Source organism: Anser brachyrhynchus (genome assembly GCF_964034855.1).
Source record: "Anser brachyrhynchus genome assembly, chromosome: 27".
Taxonomy (NCBI): domain Eukaryota; kingdom Metazoa; phylum Chordata; class Aves; order Anseriformes; family Anatidae; genus Anser; species Anser brachyrhynchus.
The window spans coordinates 345854-364788 of NC_137720.1; the positions used below are offsets into that span (position 1 = coordinate 345854).

The 18935-nt window shown below is 45.4% G+C and overlaps 3 protein-coding genes across 7 annotated transcripts in view; all 3 read left to right on the forward strand.

Annotated features, from left to right (window-relative positions):
- Positions 1–13970, forward strand: part of DENND2C (DENN domain containing 2C) — a 20876-nt gene extending 6906 nt beyond the window's left edge. Inside the window, exons 6-19 of the mRNA XM_080568774.1 lie at positions 2002–2095; positions 2846–2890; positions 4207–4394; positions 7003–7112; positions 7619–7688; positions 8038–8115; positions 8808–8948; positions 9325–9473; positions 9870–10047; positions 10361–10402; positions 11384–11489; positions 12319–12558; positions 13091–13177; positions 13771–13970. Coding sequence (XP_080424900.1) covers positions 2002–2095; positions 2846–2890; positions 4207–4394; positions 7003–7112; positions 7619–7688; positions 8038–8115; positions 8808–8948; positions 9325–9473; positions 9870–10047; positions 10361–10402; positions 11384–11489; positions 12319–12558; positions 13091–13177; positions 13771–13802 — 1560 coding nt within the window. The 3' untranslated portion in view covers positions 13803–13970. The remainder of the gene's footprint in view (positions 1–2001; positions 2096–2845; positions 2891–4206; positions 4395–7002; positions 7113–7618; positions 7689–8037; positions 8116–8807; positions 8949–9324; positions 9474–9869; positions 10048–10360; positions 10403–11383; positions 11490–12318; positions 12559–13090; positions 13178–13770) is intronic.
- A 58-nt stretch (positions 13971–14028) lies between these two features.
- On the forward strand, positions 14029–17788 carry BCAS2 (BCAS2 pre-mRNA processing factor). 2 transcript variants are annotated; one of them, XM_080568778.1, is made up of 7 exons: positions 14029–14180; positions 14250–14342; positions 14418–14488; positions 14564–14725; positions 15777–15827; positions 16946–17026; positions 17592–17788. In XM_080568778.1, the coding sequence occupies exons 1-7, from the start codon at positions 14088–14090 to the stop codon at positions 17719–17721; spliced, it is 681 nt and encodes a 226-aa protein (XP_080424904.1). In that variant the 5' UTR covers positions 14029–14087; the 3' UTR covers positions 17722–17788. The 2 variants fall into 2 exon arrangements, with proteins under 2 accessions (XP_080424904.1, XP_080424905.1); XM_080568779.1 differs by lacking the exon at positions 14250–14342 and having other exon boundaries at positions 14061–14180.
- A 335-nt stretch (positions 17789–18123) lies between these two features.
- The window catches only part of TRIM33 (tripartite motif containing 33), a 41187-nt gene continuing 40375 nt past the window's right edge, over positions 18124–18935 (forward strand). For 2 of the 4 annotated variants that reach the window (XR_013942306.1, XM_080568773.1), the window contains exon 1: positions 18124–18639. Coding sequence is in view for 3 of the 4 variants with exons in the window: in XM_080568773.1 (XP_080424899.1) it covers positions 18189–18639 (451 nt within the window). In the remaining variant the exon portion in view is untranslated. The remainder of the gene's footprint in view (positions 18640–18935) is intronic. The other 2 variants (XM_080568771.1, XM_080568772.1) reach the window with 2 other exon arrangements.

An 18935-nucleotide genomic window follows, 5' to 3' on the forward strand; every position in this document is an offset into this window, starting at 1 on the left:
CCCTCTGCTGATTCTAGTTCCCTTCTGCCTGTGTGCCAAAGATGGATACGCTTCTGAGGCCAGAGTGAGAAAGGCCTGTAATCCATTTTTGCACTAGAGGATTAGGATTGGTTGTAATTTGTAATTCTCATTTGATATGCTGGTAATCTTTCTGGATTCTGGTATTAGTTACCAGCTTGTAGAACGTGCTATAGAAGGACAGCTGCAGCTACCACTGTATAATGTATGTGTGGCACTTGGTGCACAGGACTCAAATTCCAGTTGTGGTAGTGGCAACAACTTACTTTTGTCATGGGAAAATCATTTAACTTCTGCAGATCATTATTTCTTGAGCATATACACCCAATTTTCACAATTTGCACGAGAGTGTGAGGTAGGGTTGGACAGCTGCAAAATACTTGTCAAATGTTAAGTGTTTTAGAATAACAAGGAACTTTTGCATGTGTTTTGTAAGCAAACTGTAGGCTTGGAAAGTCAGGAAGGAGTTGGCATTGGCAGATTATAAAAATGCTGTGATGAACAGTATCTTTCTTTTGGAGGGGGAAAATATAACATTCGCTAAAGCAAACCTACTTCAAAAATCTGGTAACAATTTACATGCAGGAAGCATACTTTGCTGTCAGGAAATTGAGCCAAGATTGCTCAAGAGATCGAGAAAAGGATTGGAGTCTAAAAAGAACTTTCTTATTGCTTAAGAAATGCATAGGTGCCTTAAACACACCCAGTATCTTTCACTGATGACTCAACTGTACAAAAATCAGAACAGAAATTGAAAACCTTTCCCCCTCTACCACCCAGTGTAATTTAGAGAAGGCAGATTTTGGAGGAGAAGCACTGCCTCCTGCTGTGTGCTGTTTTCTTCCTTTCAGCTTCATGTCTGTCTAGTGCAGAACACTGGGCAAAATAGATATGAAAGGAAGAGCCTAAGTATAGCTTGCTGAACTGGGGATAAAGGCTAGAGCTGAAAAACAGGTTCCTTGCTGAATATCTTCCTTTTTTTATGCACTATTTGTGGTGACAAATGACTGTACCACACCCTGCTATGTTCAGTGGGAGCATTTAATTAATTCTTCAGTTGAGACAAGAATGAACTTGACTTGCTGTCTACATTTTAAGTGCTATCACTTCCTTGTGAAGGATTTAGTCTTTGACATGCAGAATGGATGAGCCAAATGCAGCACTGCATAACTAGCAGGTGAGCATAGGAGTCCAGAGGAGCCCATGTTACAGAAAACATTATGATTTTGGTTTTAAGGCCTTTGTGACTAGTGAAGTGAGGGTTAGTAGCACTGACCTGGAGTGACAAATGCTGACACTTCCTCAGTTTCTGTAGCTTAGTCTCTTTTGGAGTGTGTTGTTTCCCAAAATTTTTCTTCCAGTGGACTAGGTCTGTGGCATAGGCCCATTGTTCAGTCCTGCTGTCTTTGTTCACCTGTGCAAAATGAAAGTAAATAATCCATTCATTTTAGTAACCTACCCTAACATTCAACTACAGCAGCAAATAAACAAAACAAACAAACATTTAAAAAAGCTACACTGGGAGAGCTTTGCTTTTCCCTGGGCTTTCTCTGGTCTTAGAAAGAACTGGGGTGCTTGAGAGCATGTGAAGTTCAGAGTCCTTCATGGTGGAGGGTTTTTAAGATACATTTGCAAGTACCTCTGCAAAAGAAAACTGAGGTCTGATGCCAGTTTGCCACTTCTGATGTCTGTTTAGTAAGCAAAATATGACAAGTTCCAGACTGTATGTACAGTTCCGTGTCAACTTTGAGTTGTGCTAATAGCAATCTCTCTTGCAGCACAAACTGTGCTCGTTCATTATCCAGTAAGTTGTGCTGGAAGTACTCTAGCAAATGATCTCTGAGCCAGGGTTCCTGGCAGGACTTCAGCAACTTTTCTTAAGTATTGTGGTGCTACATGGTAGCTGTTGGTCTTCAGTCCTGTTGGCACCTGGACCCTTTTCTGGACCCCGATATTAACCTCTGCTTCTGCTTTGGATTTCAGTTGGTACTAAAAATACAGGAGATCTTTGATTCTAAGCGTGGAAAGAAGAGGGTGAAGTTGCTCAGTCCTGCTGGGAGAGTGACTCCAACAAAAGGTATGGGAGGTCTCCAGCACCATTCTCTTTGCTACAAAGTTGTTGAGTGGCACAATTCCTGTAGGTCCTGGGGTACTCTTAGCCGGCCAGGCATCACCACCTCCTGCAGCTCGTGCTGGGCTGACTCAACAGTGCTGAACCCTGTGTCTTGCAACTGAAATTCTTGGACTTTCAGCACCATTAGGACTGGGAACACTTTACTAACATAAGTTTAACACTTAAGAGTGGAAGATTTTCCTGTAGTTTGAGCCTGAAGAGCTGGAGTAGTGGTTAAAAGTACTACTTCAAAGAAACAGGAAAAAAAAAAAAGTCCCTGCAAAACTGCTTGGCCCAAGAACTCTCTCTGATTGCTCCACTCTTCTCTTTTGTGCCTCTAAAATGGTATTATTGTTGTCTTCTGAATTACTAGCAGTGGTATGATTTTTATTTATCATATGTTCTGTTCAGCAACGCTGGTAACTTTTGTAGCAGCATCAGATCACCACTTGGTTTCTGTTCTTTGCCTGTGTTTGGCTGATCTACGTATGGCTTACTGAAAACAGTGACTTCAAGCAACTCTACTTCCTGAAATTTACTGTTTTAGCACATTTGCAAGTAGCGGTTTTTTTTTGCTGATGCCTTGAGCAGGGTAGATGAGCAGACCTGAGTGATGTTGATCTGATGAGTCTAAAGTTTTCTCTCTTTCCCAGGTTAGGGTGTTGCCCATCTTCCTTCTCCATGGCTAATAAGCGAAAACTATTTGTGTTTCAGGTGAAACCAGTGGGAATGAAAGTGATACGGAAAATCAGCCAAAAAGTGAGTGAATCACAGGGGCTGGTCCTGTCCCCATAGCTTTACACACTTGGCTAAGCTTCTAATGGGATAGGCACACCGACTTATTGTGGCTTCTGCCAAGACAGAGAAAGGGCACATCTGAGAGGTAGCGTGGCCAAGGCTGGGAGCTGTTGCAGTGACAAATCAACTTCTATTTCTGCCACTTCTCCTGAGCCTTTCAGGTTTAATGCCATTAATCTTCTAATGGCTAGCAGTAGATTTATTTTTTGGGGGTTGGTAGAATCACAATTATTAAAATATCTCTTGCAGTAAATTGTCTACAGATCACCTTTATCCATAACACTTGAGTTTATTTTCCCACTATTTCCTTCCCTTGGCTCAATTTTATATTTAAAATGTTGTGAAATGCGCTTTTCTGTGGGAAGAAATCACTTGGTTGTTTGTCTGGTTCCTTAGTCCCAAGTTTGATCATAGGCCTAAACTGCAGACTTGAAATAACTACTTGGTCTTAACTGGTTTGTGAAGGACCAAAGACGTTCTAGTTTCTATTGCCTGTAAGGTTTGAATGTGGAATGGTAATGGTTTGCCAGCAGCCATGATAAGCGACTTTGTCACATCTAGTGAAAAGGGCCAGTTTAATTGTTTTGGGTGTTTCATTTACTTAGCAGAAAGCATTCAAAAGGCCTTAATGTGGAGCTGATAATGAAGTTCCACCTTTTTATATTAAGGAGAGTAATAGAGAGTGAAAACTGTCTGCAGAAATACAGTGTCTGTCACTATCTGATACAAGAATTAAGTGTTCATAATGTGTCAGGGTGCCTGGGCCACAGGAATTTCTTATGTCAGAGTATTACCTGTGCATGTGAGTCTGTCAAGACATCCCAGCCTGGAAGTTTCCTGGCCTGGAAACTTGTTCTGTCTCTCTTAAATGACCGTGCTGCTTTATGGGCTAGCTGCCTGAAGCTTGGCAACTGCTGAACTGATGGTGCTGAGCTTTTCACAGCCTTTCCTTGTTGTTACTACAGTGTGATGTTCTGAAATGTGTAGACAAAAAAAAAAAAAAAAACAAAACAGGACAGCCGGAGAATGTCAGTTATCAGGCAAAAGAGATTTGCAGAGTTGCTGCAATGCCATTGCTCCTGTAGCTGGAACAGCTGTGCACTTGACAAGTTGACACAGGAGTCCAAGGCCCATAGCGTGTAGCAGTTCTGTGACATTAGGCAAATGCACCCATTTCTTTTCCTTTTTCTAAAGGTGATGGTGATTCCTATTCTGTGAAAAGTAGGTGTGTGGCAGTAATGGTCACAGGTTTGTTTTGAATTTGTTTCCTTCTTTAGATCGACACAGGGGCCTGCTACTGGTGCAATCAGCCTCCAAGAGGAACCCACACTACCAGACCCTGGAGAGAGATTTGATAGAGTTTCAGGAGCAGCAGCTGTTTGAGCTGTTTGTAGTGGTGTCACTGCACAAGAAGGCATCTGAGATAAAATACACACCACAAATCATACAGCAGTTTCCCAACAAGGTAAGAGCTGTGTGGAAACCTCCTCATGAAACACACTCAGCAGCTGTTTATTTCTTCTCCCAGTGTGTGTCCATTCCTAAACTATATACCAGTGAAGCTGGCCCACTGGTTAGGGTACAGGTTTGGGATATGAAGCACCTTGCTTTGTTACAAATGTATTGTTTATTGTTGGACAATCATTTGAGTATCTTTCTTGATTCTCTATCGATGGGGAATCAAATGATATTTTGGAGCTCAGGAAGATCGTTCAGAGGGGATTTGGTGCTTACGGAAACACATTGGTCTTTATTCTGGTATGGATACCACTATTGTGGCAGATTGCTTTGTTTCCTTGTCTGTGGGACCCTGATCTCTTTAACAAACTTTGACGACTAATACAGATGCAACTGTTTCTTGAATGTCTAAGTATGTAAAGATCAGATTTTAGGCACTATGCTATGATTAGCTACAGTACAGTGGGTAGGACTGTCTGGAGTTGGGGCATATGGTAAATCTATTTGAAGAGCTCAGAGTTGAGAGAATATAAAACCCAAGAGAGCTGCAAGACTGTTGAGAGGTCTTCCTAAACTGAAAATAATTGCCTCTGAGACAGTTAATTAAAATAAATCTGTTCTGGTTTGCCAGTGTGCTTTTACCTGCATGCTTAATTCCCATTGGGTGTTACAGGTTTGTCTTTTGTTGGAACTAGGAAGGTTCATACTGTTTTTGTCTGGAAATACCGTAAAGCCATACTATATTGTGCTACACTGCCAAGGCAGCCTGCAGGAAAGAAAAGGGAGTGCTGTGCTTTGTTCCCGAAGTTGGCATGACTTCATCCAGGTAGTTTGTGATTTATAAACAACGAGTAAAGCAGTTTGACTGACGATGTGCAGGGCTGGAAGCCCAGGGTTTTTATGCTTGCTTACTTTGTTCTGGAAACAAACAAACAAACAAACAAAAACATTACAAAGCCATGTATAGTAACCTCCAAAACTGGAGGTGAATTATGGAAATTAAACTATTGTGAACTAGAACTTTTGAAACAAACTTTCCTTCTGTCTGTTCAGCCCAAATGGGAGACAAAATCAGCATGTGTGATTCTGAATTATGAATCAGTGTACACATTGGTGTGAAGCAAAGAGGATGATATGTTGATGTTTTCTTCTGTGGTTCCAGATGGAACTGAATGTTCAGCTGTCAGAATCTAGGCTTGTATCTGCTGGCCTTCCACTGAAAACAGATCAGAACTAGTAATTCTAGCTGTGCTATCAGGGGTAGTCCAGTGATTATTAAGAAATCTGAATGTTATCCAAACCTCGTTCATGTTATGTTGTCCAACAGCTTAAGTGTTTTGTATGCAAATAAATTGAGTGTCAGATGTGAAAATGTTTTAAATTCACAAAATTAATAAGGGGCCATGGCCAGAGAGTGCACAGTCTTAATTGATGGGTAAAACTGAATGCCCATAAACATCTGCCAAAAGTGTGAACTCTAGGTTGTTAGAAGGAAGAAAGGAATGCAACCAGATTTGGCTTTTCCCTGGTGCAACCTCTCAGACTATTCAACACTTCTGGGAAGGGCAGTACATTGTTCTTTCCCCTTTGTCCTAGCAGACAATCAGACCCAACTGTACTATGTGGCTGTTTAATGGCTTTTAAATATTCACTGAAAGTAATAATAAAAATTAGGGTTTATGTATCTGCTGCTCAAATTTTGGTAGGCGACTTCATCGGGACAGTTTATTGTGTTGGGATTTTGCAGGACGTGTTGCCCCATAATTATGCAGCAGTGATTATGGAGGTATTTTGATTTACAGATATGTCTCTTTTCTAAAAATAGTATTACTTCCAAGTAACCTGCTTGTCACCCGCTTCTTTGGGCTGCATACTCAAGGACAGCAAAGCGTTTATACAGCTATTACTCTGAAAATGCTGTACTGCTTTCCTAACCACTTGTTCACACTGTCTCAGCTTGGGACACTGGAATAAGCTGGATGTGCTGACTGAAAGAAAGTACCGTCTCCAAAATCAGCTTTATGCAATAAACTTTCCCATTCTCAAGGATGTTTCATGCTTAATTTTGATCACTTATATTTGAAAACCTTCCTTTTGTCCCTTCTGGGCAGTTTTAAGCATGGGGAGTTGTCCTGTATTTTGGGAGGGATTTGACCTGAGCCCACACATGTTAACTTGAACATGAGATTCATGTACTCTGTTTTCAGAATTTAATTATGAATGCTCTGCATGTCAGAATCTGAACACATTTCTGCACCTGTTAGTGTCTTGTCTTCAGATCTAAGAGCAGATCTGAGGCGAGCTGCCTAACAACACAATAGTCTTTTGGGGGTTCAGATCTAGCTTCATTCTTCTGTAACCTTGGTCGTGGCTCTAAATCTTACTCAGTTCTTCCCAAATCCAGCTGGATAATTTTTAAAAAGTCCAATTAGCAGTTAAGTTGCAAGAGGGAACTAGGTATCTGTTATAGTCAGGATGTGTTCTCCTATACTTGTGGATTAGCTATCTGATGGTTCGGCATTTGGAAGTGTCAGGAAGATACTGTCCCCCATTGTTTTAAATGCTGCAGCTGTGTACCGCACTTCAGTTACTTTAAATGTATGTTACCCCTCCAGCCTGAACATCCCTTCAGACAGTCAAAGGATACTGAAGAGAGGCTAAAGGTCATTCCCAAATTCTGCTTTCCAGATCCTAAAGACTGGTTTCCTGCATCACAACTTACAAGGTAAAGACTTGTTGCATACTGATGTCTGAAGTGGACAATGCTGAAAGCTCAGATATTTGCAAGTTCCCAGGACAAGAGGAACTGCAGACGAAGCCAGCTAAAATGGGAAAGGCCGAATCCCTAAGCCCAGTGAAGGGGAAGAGTGAGATACAGAGGTGGACTCAGAAGTGCTGTGTCTGCCTGAGCATCATCTTTTATTATAAGAAGGAAGTTTGTAATATCTGTTTAAGGCCCTGTCCTGGGGTTAGCAGGTGCTTCTGTTGCTCCTTGGCAGAATGGAGAAGAAGCTGGGAAGGGAGAGAGCTGTAGCTTGATGAGTCCACGGTCTGCAGGTGCCTTTACAGCTGTAGAGAGCCTGATATAGCTTGGTTACCCACAGCAGGGGGGTCTTTGGCATGACTAGAAGGAGGGATGGCATATAGTTTGTGTGGTGCACATATGACTTTGTCAGTCTTTTGGCTGAACTGCGTAGTCAATTTAACCCTGACTGTTCTTTGGTTCCACAGTGAAACGTTTTCTTTTGTGTTGACGGGTGAGGATGGCAGCCGCTGGTTCGGGTACTGCAAGAAGCTCCTGGTAAGCATTTGTGTATCGGATGTAGTGTAAAGAATGCGCTGATAAATGCACAGTCAAGTGCAGAATGTGAATTGGCAGTAATTTCCCGTGTGGGTTATGTGGCTTCTGTGCTGCTGAGGTTGCTAGTCATTTAATTGCATAAGGGATGGAGCATGATGATGCCCAGTAATACAGTGAAGTGGGTTCTGGTTGTGAAAGCCCCTGGAACTGGTAATTGCTCAGGAATCCCCTGAGTCAGAATTGTAGAGGGAATTATAGCAGAAAGAATACTGTGAATCAAATAAATTGTAGGTGTTAGGTTTTTTATTGTATCCATGTTCTCAACATAACCGTTCCTATTGCCTTTCAGCCAGAAGGGAAGGGGAAGCGCCTTCCTGAGGTATACTGCATTGTCAGCCGCCTAGGCTGCTTCAACCTCTTCTCCAAGGTGAGATGGGGAGGTCCTGTTACTTCATGTCAGACATGAGTCTCTGACAACCTGCAAGCACCAGGAAGTAACTGGATGCTTCTGTCCAGTCTAGAATTGTTTAGCAACTGTAGTAAATCCCAGCAGTGTGGTGCTTGCTTGCCACTTTTGTACTTTGACAGGGCAAATAAAATCATACTGGGGCTGGGACTTGTCAGCTGATACACTGACGACTACTCCTTCAGCAAATTATTGTCATGAAGTGGTTTCTAATACCTGATATTACTGATGATGCCCCCTTCATCCTCTTCTTCCATGACTTGGAAATGGAAAATCAGTTTGGGGCTGGTGGGGAAAGCTCAGCTTGTTTTTCGTAGCACAAAAAGGAGAGTAGATAAAGGAGGTGTAAACACTAGGGAAAGCTCTTGCAAGTAAAGAGCAGCTATTGCAGAAGAGTACAGGGGCAAGTTGATGATGAAAACTGATTTCTAATAATTGGAGCACTTGAGATTGAGATTGGAGGTATCTATTACTATTTGATTGTTCAGACATTTGAGAGGAGCTTACACGAGAATCATACGCAAGGGGGAAAGAGGGCTGTTAGTGTGCTGGACCCTTCAGGTTTAGCTATGGAGTGGCATACTCCAACATAGGCCTGTATCTCCTCTGGTTCACCAGCAGGCATTGAAACAGTTCGATTTATTTTCTTGCAGATTTTAGATGAAGTGGAGAAGAGGCGGGAGATGTCCCCAGCTCTAGTACACCCATTTATGCGTAGTGTAATGGAGGCACCTTTCCCTGCTCCCGGGCGCACTATTACTGTGAAGAGCTTCCTGCCAGGAGCAGGAAATGAGGTAACTGAATTCAGGACTGGCTTTCCTGTGTTGTCTGGTGTCTTGGGGCCATAGTGGCATTTTGCAAATTGCACTGTAGAGTGACGCTGTCTGTAAATCTTCGGTGTGAAGATAATTTTCTGAAGTCTGACTGGAGCTTGTCAGAGAAACTAGCTTCCTGTTGAACCACACTGCAATAGAAGTGATTCACTGCTTTTTTTAAAGGAAGAACTGGTTGAGAGTCCTTTGTAATACTCTGACCTGGCTGTTGAGGTGACATGGGTTCAACCTGTGAGAATCCATCACTTCTACTTTCTGGTCAGATCCCCCCTCATGCATTCTAACTCTGTGCTGTGGCTGTCACATCCAGCACTCTGCATCTCTGCTGTTCTCCCAGGTTATGGAACTCTGCCGTCCATCAGATTCTCGACTTGAACATGTTGATTTCGAATGCCTGTTTAAATGCCTAAGTGTCTCTCACATGATACGGGTCTTTGCCTCTCTCCTGCTGGAAAGGAGGGTGATCTTTGTTGCAGACAATTTAAGGTAAAATAATGAGTCTGAGTAACTAGTTCTTCCTGAGGGGTACTGCTTTTTCTTCTGTTTGGGTCTGTTTCATGGGCAAGCTTGTCTAACTTACTGTAAATAATTTCATTTTAAAGCTTTTTTGTAGACTCTCCACAAAATGTTTGCTTAAAATTTGGAGAATGCTGTTTTCCCACGAGGAAATAAGGGAATGTGTCCTTTACCTCTTAAGTCTGGGTTGATGCTATTCCTAGCTCCCCATGACTGATTTCAAAAGTGGATGCATGGGGTTTCTGCTGATGCATAAACAATATATCTGAATTACACTTTTTCTGAGCATTTCTAACCTATGTCTGTAGCTGAGCACTGAAAGGCACATTGACAATCCACTCTGTGCTTCTCTTTTTTTTTTTTCAGCACCCTGTCTAAATGTGGCCATGCTGCAGTTGCAATACTTTATCCCTTCACTTGGCAACACACGTACATACCAGTCCTACCAACGTCTATGATTGACATTGTGTGCTCTCCGACCCCATTCTTAATTGGCATTCTCTCCTGCTCGTTACCACAGCTCCAGGACTTGCCTGTAGAAGAGGTGAGAACTAGTTGAAACACAGTGGAGGGACAATTTCGGTGGTATTAGGCTGACCTCTCTGGAGGAATCTCTGTGGATTCTGTCTTAATGTATGAGTCTTAAACCTTTCTGAGACAGTTTGTGACTGGTAAGATACGTGTCAGGGTGTTCCATTGCTATTGAAGATAAAAATTGACTGTTCTTATAGACAAGCTGAAGTTATGCAAAACTCGTGGTTTGTATGTGACATCCCCTACCACTGGGGACAAAAAAAAATAAATTTGGCAGCATATGTAGTTAAAAGAGTTAATGTGTTTTGTACATCTTTTCCCAGGTTCTGATTGTTGATCTTTGCGCTGACAGGTTTTTGCAAGAGGTGAGTGACATAACAGCACTAATCACTAATGGTTATATGCCAAGAAAAGGCACCAACGAAAGGAGATGTTAGCAAGAAATCAACAAAAGCTGGTTTTCATATGTAGACTCCAGTGGTTGAAGAAGTATCTTGCATTCCTTTCTGATCACTAGAGAAGGAAACAAACTTACGACATCTTTGTTGTAAGATTGAGGTTGCATGAGATACAGAGAGAGCGCTGAAGCCAAAGGTGCTGCTTACCTGAGCTGAATTTAGAAACAGATGCTTAGTTGGTTCATTAAGTGAAGAGGACCACCAGGATTCTTTTCTGCTTTCTGTCTGTCTTTCTGTGGACTTGTTCTCTACAGGGCTTTCTCCTCTCTCCTCTAGTTGGGGTATTTGTTTTCTTTGTTTTCCAGGAGTGATAGTCTGAGACAAATTATTACAGTTCACTTGCGATTCTCTGCTGGCCCCAAACTTTACCTAATGTGCTGGAGGTGCCTTCTACATCACCAGACAAGTCACTATAAACTTACTGGAGTATTACTAGTTCAGGAGGATATTTGCATCTCCTTTCCCTTGCCTTACTGTTCTGTTTTGCGTTGCAGCCTGCAAATGGAGAAAGGTATTAAAGGATCGTTTTCTCACTAGAACGTTGAGACTTCTCATATTTTTCAACAGACTTTTGTTGTTCTATCACTGTTTGTTTTATTGCTGGTCTAATAAGCCTGACTCTGTGTAGAGGATATGGTATACATTGTTCTGTATTGGTCATTTATGTATCGATTCTAATCGTACATAGTCAGAAGGCACCGAGCAAATGTTTTTCATGTCTCTGACAACAAGACAAATGCATTGTCTCCACTGAGTTGTATCATATCACAGGGTAACTTCCCTCTAATTGTTTTAGGCACGTTATGAGTATTTCTTATCAGTTCATGAAGAGAGGTTTCTGTTGAATAGATATAACAGAAAAGCTTTCATGGCCACTTTTCTGTTTAGGTATCAGATGAAGATGAGATCCTGCCTCATAAACTGCAGGCTGCACTTGTACAAATCTTGGAGGAACGAAACGAAATCTTGTCACATGAGCAGAGCTGCATACAAGGTAGTTTTATGGAAAAATGTTTTCACCTCTTCAGTTCTCTTCAGCTTCCACATTGTTGCCATAAAAGTGTGCAAATGGAAATAAGCATTAGGAATCCCATTTTGTAAAGCTATTTTCCTGTGACCTTTCTGAGAACATCTTTATTTTGTATTTGTTAGAAAGAAGTCTGCTGTCCTAATTGTTCCTCTTTTTACGATCACTATATGTAGAGTTCTGGTTTTGCTTAGGCCAAGTGCATCAGTTCCTGTGCAAAGTAATTTTCTGTAATTTTCCTGAAGTGGCAGAGAGCATGTTTTTCTTAAACTTGGAGCAGGTTTCTGTACTTCAGAGGATAATGCGACATTATTTTCAAAGTTGATCTTTCTTACACATAATGCTTCAAATAAATGAATGTGAGAATTTAAAAAAGCATTTAATTGCTTTGGAGAATGGCACTGGCAAATTGTGATTCCATGATCTTCAGGAGAAACTGAGTTTTCCAATGGATTTGTGTTTTGTGATTTGTTTCAGTCTGTAAAATAATTAGACTGTTACGAGTTTACTGCTTATTAGATACTAGATACTTAACAGGGGAAAAGAAACTATGAATGCTTTCACTCTACTGATAAAGCTTCAAAATGGAACCTGCGCCAGCAGACAGTTGACATGGGAGAGAATCTTAATATTTGAGCCAAGGACCACTTTGATATTGAACACTCGTATGAAATTTCATAGTCTGAGACAGCCAGCCTAAAAAGCAACTGGTGCCCTTCTTTTAAAGAGGAATGTCCGAAGTGGTGAATGCAGAGTGAAATTTCTTCTCTGTTGTCCTCTTCTGTCCTCCTCACAGGTGACATGCCTCTTAACTCCTTGGTCTCTGAAGCTTTTGTGCAGTTCTTTGTGGAGATTGTTGGTCACTACTCCCTACACATGAACGTCACAGAAAAAGGGGAGCGGGTGTTTCAGCGGGAACTGTTCCGTAAATCCCATATGTCACGCAATGTGCGTCATTTCCTGCATTTCTTCATGGAAACACAGATGTTTGCAGGGTTCATACAGGATCGAGAACTAAGTAAGAATGTGGTCAAAGGTGAGGTTTGATTTTAATTTCTTGTTTTGCAAACTCACTTTCAAAGTGTAACGTCACATAACAGGACAAGGCCCTGGGCAACCTGGTCTGTTGGGTGGCATTCACCCCTGCCTGTGGCAGGGGGGTTGGAATGCGATGATCTTTAAGGTCCCTTCCAACCCAAGCCATTCTGTGATTCTATAACTTTTACTCTTAAAAAAGCGTTTTGTCCTGGGAGGTTATCCTATTGGCATATGTAATAAAAGCCAATTTAGTGGCTAATATTGGTGGTAGAGGGACAGTTGGACCAGATAATCTTGGAGGTCTTTTCCAGCCTTAATGATTATGGTTCTAATAGCTCCATGCCTTTCTAATTACTCAGAGTTCATCTTATTAAGCAAAGAATTTTTGCCTGCCTCTTTCATGGTCTTGATCCTGTAACTTACATTACATGCATGATTTCCTTTTTGTAATGTTGTCATTGATGATACGAGATGCCACATGCTGAGAGATGGGATACTTTGTCTAGCTGCATGCTATTTTTCCTCTTCAGGCCTTTTTGAGGTCCGTGCCTTAGAGTATTTGGAGAGTGTTACGGAGACTGAACCAACTGGAATGAACAAAATCCTTCGCAGCCTTGGTAAAGACATAGCTTTGTTTTTTGTTGTTGTTATTTTAAATAAATGTAGCTATTGAAGAAATCACAGAACGTTAGGGATTGGAAAAGACCTTGAAAGATCATCTAGTCCAGTCCCCCTGCCGGAGCAGGAACACCTAGATCAGGTCACGCAGGAACGCGTCCAGGCGGGTTTTGAAAGTCTCCAGAATGGGAGACTCCACGGCCCCCGTGGGCAGCCTGTTCCATGTTCTATCACCCTCAATAACTCTACACCAGAAAGCTGGATGCGTTGTTTACCTTCTGTACTTGTGTTCCTCCTGTTTTTATTTGTCCCTGAAAGGGCCACAAAACACTGTTGTAAGATTTTTATTTTTAAGCTTTGGCAGCTCTAGATAAGGTTTGTGGACATCCTCCGACCTCCGGGATGTCTGAACGTGCTTCCTGGCTTTGGTCTTCGCTCAGAGCATCCTGAGGGGGCAGGCGCGTTCCTGCCAGCAAAGGTGGCCAAGCGTGAATTTCTGCCTTAAGAAGCTCCTTAGCCGGATGACCCCTGAAGTGCCTCCAAATCCTAATGTTGGTTTTTTTTTTTTTTTTTCTCTTTTTCCCCTCTGCAGGAAGTAAAATGAAGTTTCTCCAGAAGAAATGAACTCGAGCTGCTGCGGGACAGCAGAGCGGTGGCAGCCGCGGGGCCCGGGAGGGGGCGGTGGACGTCCCCTGCCCCGCGGCGCGGAGCCGGACTCCCTCGGGTTCGCCTCCGGAGGGGCCGAGGCTGCTGGGGCCGGCGGCCCCGCGCTAATACCAGGCCGTGCCGCAACCTGCCGTCTCCGTTCCTCTCTGGGGCGTCGTGCGGGGGCGGGGCGGGCCCGGCGCGCAGGCGCTGCGGGGCGGAGGCGCGGCGTCGGCGCAGGCGCGGGGCGGGGCCGGGCGGGCGATGGCGGGGCCGGGGCTGGTGGCGGGCGACGTGGTGGTGGACGCGCTGCCCTACTTCGACCAGGGCTACGAGGCGCCGGGCGTCCGCGAGGCGGTGAGTGCGGGCCGGGGCCGGGGCCGGGGCGGCGGGCGGCGTTCCTGCCTGACGCCCCGCGTGCGCTAGGCTGCGGCGCTGGTGGAGGAGGAGACGCGGCGGTACCGGCCGACCAAGAACTACCTCAGCTACCTGCCGGCGCAGGACTACAGCGCCTTCGAGGTGAGCGGCCCCGGCCCCGGCCCGCTGCGCCGCCGCCCCGCCCCCCCCCCCCCCTCACCGCCGCTCTCCCCGCAGACCGAGATCATGAGGAACGAGTTCGAGCGCCTGGCGGCCCGGCAGCCCCTGGAGCTGCTCAGCATGAAGAGGTGAGGGGCGGGGAGGGGAGGGGAGGGAGGCGGGCCGGGCGGCCCGGCCTGAGCGGGGCGGGCGCTGTGTTCCAGGTATGAGCTGCCGGCCCCGTCCTCCGGCCAGAAGAACGACATCACGGCGTGGCAGGAGTGCGTGAACAACTCCATGGCGCAGCTGGAGCACCAGGCCGTCCGCATCGAGAACCTGGAGTTAATGTCTCAGCACGGCTGCAACGCTTGGAAGGTGTACAACGAGTAAGGCGCCCGTCCGTCCTGCTGAGCCTGGCCGAAGCCCTGGCTTTTGTTTGTCGTGTTTTTCTTGCAAGTCCAGTGGGAATCTTTGGGACGCGTCCTGGAATAACCGAGTCCCTTTGAGAGAGCTGTGTGTGGAAGAGAAGAATGCTGATCTGAAAGAAAAGGAGCTTTCTCTGTGGCCGAGAAGTACCCTGTGTCTCCATAAATCTCAATCCTGAATTTTTCTGAGTTACAGTTTTGGTGGCAGATAGTTGATAATGGGTTTTAACTATGGATAACTAACGGGAATAATGAGTCCCTATGAAATGGTAATTCAGTAGCTGAAAATAAAAACGATGTGCTACTGATCTTCCTCACCCTGGAGCCACTTATTAATAAAGTTGTTGTAAAAGCCATGAAGAGTTCTAGAAAGTGTGGTTGCAGGAATCACCAGAGCCATTTCAGGCAGAGAATGTGAATGTCTGCTTTTAAGAAGGGTTAGCTTAACTTTTAAGTAATGGTGTAGACAAAAGGAATGTGAAGCTTACTTTTTTGAGAAGGCAAAGGGTTATTTACCTTAGGAGAAGGGAGTTAGGTAGAGGATCTTTTAAGTTATGTATCAGGAAGAGAAAGGAACTGTTTCTATTCTGACAGTTTTGGGGGGGGGGAAAGCTGGTTACCGGTAAGTTTACAATGAGAATTAAAAGGTAGGCAATAAGTTAACAAGATATTTCAATACAATTCTGCTGAGAATAGTGCAAACTAACAGTGAAAAACATGAAAATAAAAAGTGATTGACTAATGGATGTAGTTTTATGATATTGTCTGATGGCAAGGGTTGAAAGTAGTGATTATTGAAGCATTACATCTTAAAACTGCACGTGTTATGATCTGAATGTTTTCGTATCGTCATTCCCTTCAGGAGTGAAGAGCACAGACTGTGGTGAGACTAAGTCTTATACTTGCCTTTAGTGACGTTGCCTGTTTAAAGAGTTAAATGGCAGGTTGGGTAAACGGGGCTGATCTAGCAATTACTTGTTTTGCTAATGCTTTGCTTGCGTTCTGCTATTAGGCATCTGGTTCATATGATAGAACAAGCCCAGAAAGAGCTTCAGAAGTTGAGGTGAGTCATTGGTTTTCATAGTTTCATACTGAGGTTGGAAGGAATGTGGAACAATATTCCACCCCCTCCTCCTTGTGTACTTGTGTATCAGCTGGTCAAGGGAAAAAAGATCCACCCCCTTCCCCAAACTATTACATTTATAATACCTGTTGCACTCAGGTTTGGTTTGATTTGTTTCTGTCTGAACATGTGCTTTGAACATGTGCTGAACATGTGCTTTGAAGGAAATGAATTCTGGTAGGATGCTCTTTGAAATGCAGTCATGTTTTCTTTTCGCTGCTGATATGCTTTTATTTCATGCGCTGTTATCTCAGTCAGGGCATGCTGGCTGATGTTGGGTTAGTCCTATCGTTTTTAAAGTGAATGCTTTAACAAGTTTACAGAGGTGAAATAGTCAAAGATGGTGGTTGTATATTGAAGTGATGTACCTTCATAACTTTGTCTAGACAGGATGCTATGGACTTAGTAAATAAAGCTTTTCAGCTTTCAGATTTACGTAAATTACCATCATTTTTGACCTGAAGATAGGGCTGTATACCAGGACACGGGTAGAAGGTGAGGTTGCGTAGCCAAGTCTTATTTTTTATTGGTGTTTGGGTTATCTGTGATTAGTGTCTTAGAATCAGCATGGGAGAGCATGGAAGAGGAGCTCAAGTTGGGAAAGTTAAAGGAGCACCGTGGTGTTGTATAAGGAGGCTAACAGTAAAAGTAACTTGGTCTCTAAGTAGTTCCAAGTATTCTGTACTTCTCAGTCGATTCACTGAACAACTAAATTTTGTTACTGGTTAGCAGATCTGCTTTTCTGACTTCTTTCGGAACAAAACTGATTTCCTGTTTTCTGCGCTGTGCCAGTAGTGGTAGACTTGAACGTTTGAAGTTTTCGTTGTAGTGGGATGGATTTTTTGTGTGTATTTTTTTGTTTTGTTTTGTTGTTTTTTAACTTATATCAGGGTTCTGGATGCTGGTACTGTATGGTGGTTAGGACGTTGGCTACGCAAGTGCTTTCTGGTAGTACTTCTAGAGCAGTGTATTTCAAGCAGCAGATATTACAAATTTTAAAGAAATGGAAAAAAAAAACAACAAAACCAAAACAACAAAAAATGTATTTTTTCTTCCAGGAAAAACATTCAAGATCTGAACTGGCAACGAAAGAATATGCAGCTCACAGCTGGGGCTAAGCTACGAGAAATGGAATCTACGTGAGTATCTAGATTTTTTTTCTGTTAAATCTTCCATGGATTATATCTTCTGCGTGAAATTCCTTCATGCAGAACATCAGTAATCTTTCAGGACTATCATAGGAAGCTATTGTGTGAATACTGTTGCTTTGCACAGTGTTTTTAAAGGTGCCTAATTCAGTTACTAATTACAGTTACTGTGGTTGGGTGAAACTGTATGACAGATGCAAGGAGGGCATATTGGCTGCTTGAAATTGTGTAAAACGTTTTTCTTAAACTTTTCTATATCTAAATATGGAAAATCTGGTTTTGAGCCTTTTTTTTCTTACAATCTAGTAAATGAAATATTTCATGCTAAGGCTTAATAGAGTTAAAATCCCACGTTTTGTCACTGTGTTTGTTCAAATGGCCATTGATGTCAGCTGAGGTTTCTCACGTGCTGAGAAAAATGCTGCTTTATTTGGTGTCCTAGTGGTGTCCTCTTTTTCAGAGCACTTACTGTCCTGTTCCTTTGATTTTCAAACGGGACTGTTAAACTCCAAATAACACCTCAAGCCTTTTTTTTCTCATTTCTGTTCCCCTTCAGGTGGGTGTCTCTTGTCAGTAAAAACTATGAGATTGAACGAACAATTGTGCAGCTGGAAAATGAAATTTCACAAATCAAACAGCAGCAGGGGGAAGCAAACAAGGAGAACATCCAGCAGCAGGACTTCTGACGCTCCAGGAGCCGCTTCCTCTTTCTGTATTTCCCCTTCTGCCTCCAATAAACGTTGTTCTGCCGGCTGCGTGCCTCCGCTCTGCGGCGGGTTCTGAAACGGGTCCCCGGGGGAGGGGGGGGGGGGGGCGAGAAGCAGCCCCTGCCCCGCGGAGCCGCGCGGCTGATGGGGGCCGGGGGGCGGGGGCGGGGGGCGCCGCTGGGCTCCGGGCGGCCCCGCCCTGCCGGTGATTGGCTGGGCTCCGGCCGCCGCGGGCCAATGGCGGCTCGCTCCGCAGCGCGATGACAGGTGCGCGCACCGCCCCGGCCGGCCGCGCGTCACGGCTCGTTTCGCGCCCCCCCCCCCAGCGGAGCCGTCTGGGCCGCGCGTGCGCGAGCCTCGGCCCCGCCTCCCTGCTGGGGAGCGCGCACGGCGCGTGGTGACGCTGCGCGTGCGCGGAGCGGGGAGCTGGGTTCAAAGGAGGAAACATGGCGGAAAACAAAGGAGGCGGCGGCGGCGGCGATGGGGCTGCCGAGGCCGGGCCGGGCGGCGGCGGCGGCCTGGAGCCTGTGGCCGCGTCCCCCTCCGGCGCCGCCCCGCCCGCGCCCGCCGCCGCGCCCCCCGAGGAGCGGGAGAGCCCGGGCGCGGCGGTGGCGGCGGAGCGCGCTCTCGGGGAGGCCGAGGCCGAGGCGGCGGCGGGGCCCGGCGCGGTTCCGGGCCCTGGCCCTAGCCCCGTGCCCCCGCTGACGCCGGCGGCGCCCGGGCCCTTCTCGCTGCTGGACACCTGCGCCGTGTGCGCGCAGAGCCTGCAGAGCCGGCGCGAGGCCGAGCCCAAGCTGCTGCCCTGCCTGCACTCCTTCTGCCGCCGCTGCCTGCCCGAGCCCGAGCGGCAACTCAGCGTGCCCGTGCCCGGCGGCGCCAACGGCGACATCCAGCAAGGTGAGCGCGGGGCCGCCGCCCGCCGCGGCCTCTCCCCCGGGGGGGGCTGGCTTCTCGCTGCCCCTGCGGCTCCGTCACCGCGCGGCGTGGAGGGTGCTCCCGCCGCGGCTGCGGCTCCGGGGGCTGGAACCCTGCGCCCGCCCCGGTGGCCGTGCCGGGAGGCGGCGCGGCTCGGGCCCTGATCCCGGGGGTCTGTCCCGCGGCGCTCGTCGCGCACTGCTCCGTGCGCCCGGGTGGCGGCTGAAACTTGGGAGTCCGCTCTGGAAGCGTAACGTAAATCGCGGGGTGTGTTTGGT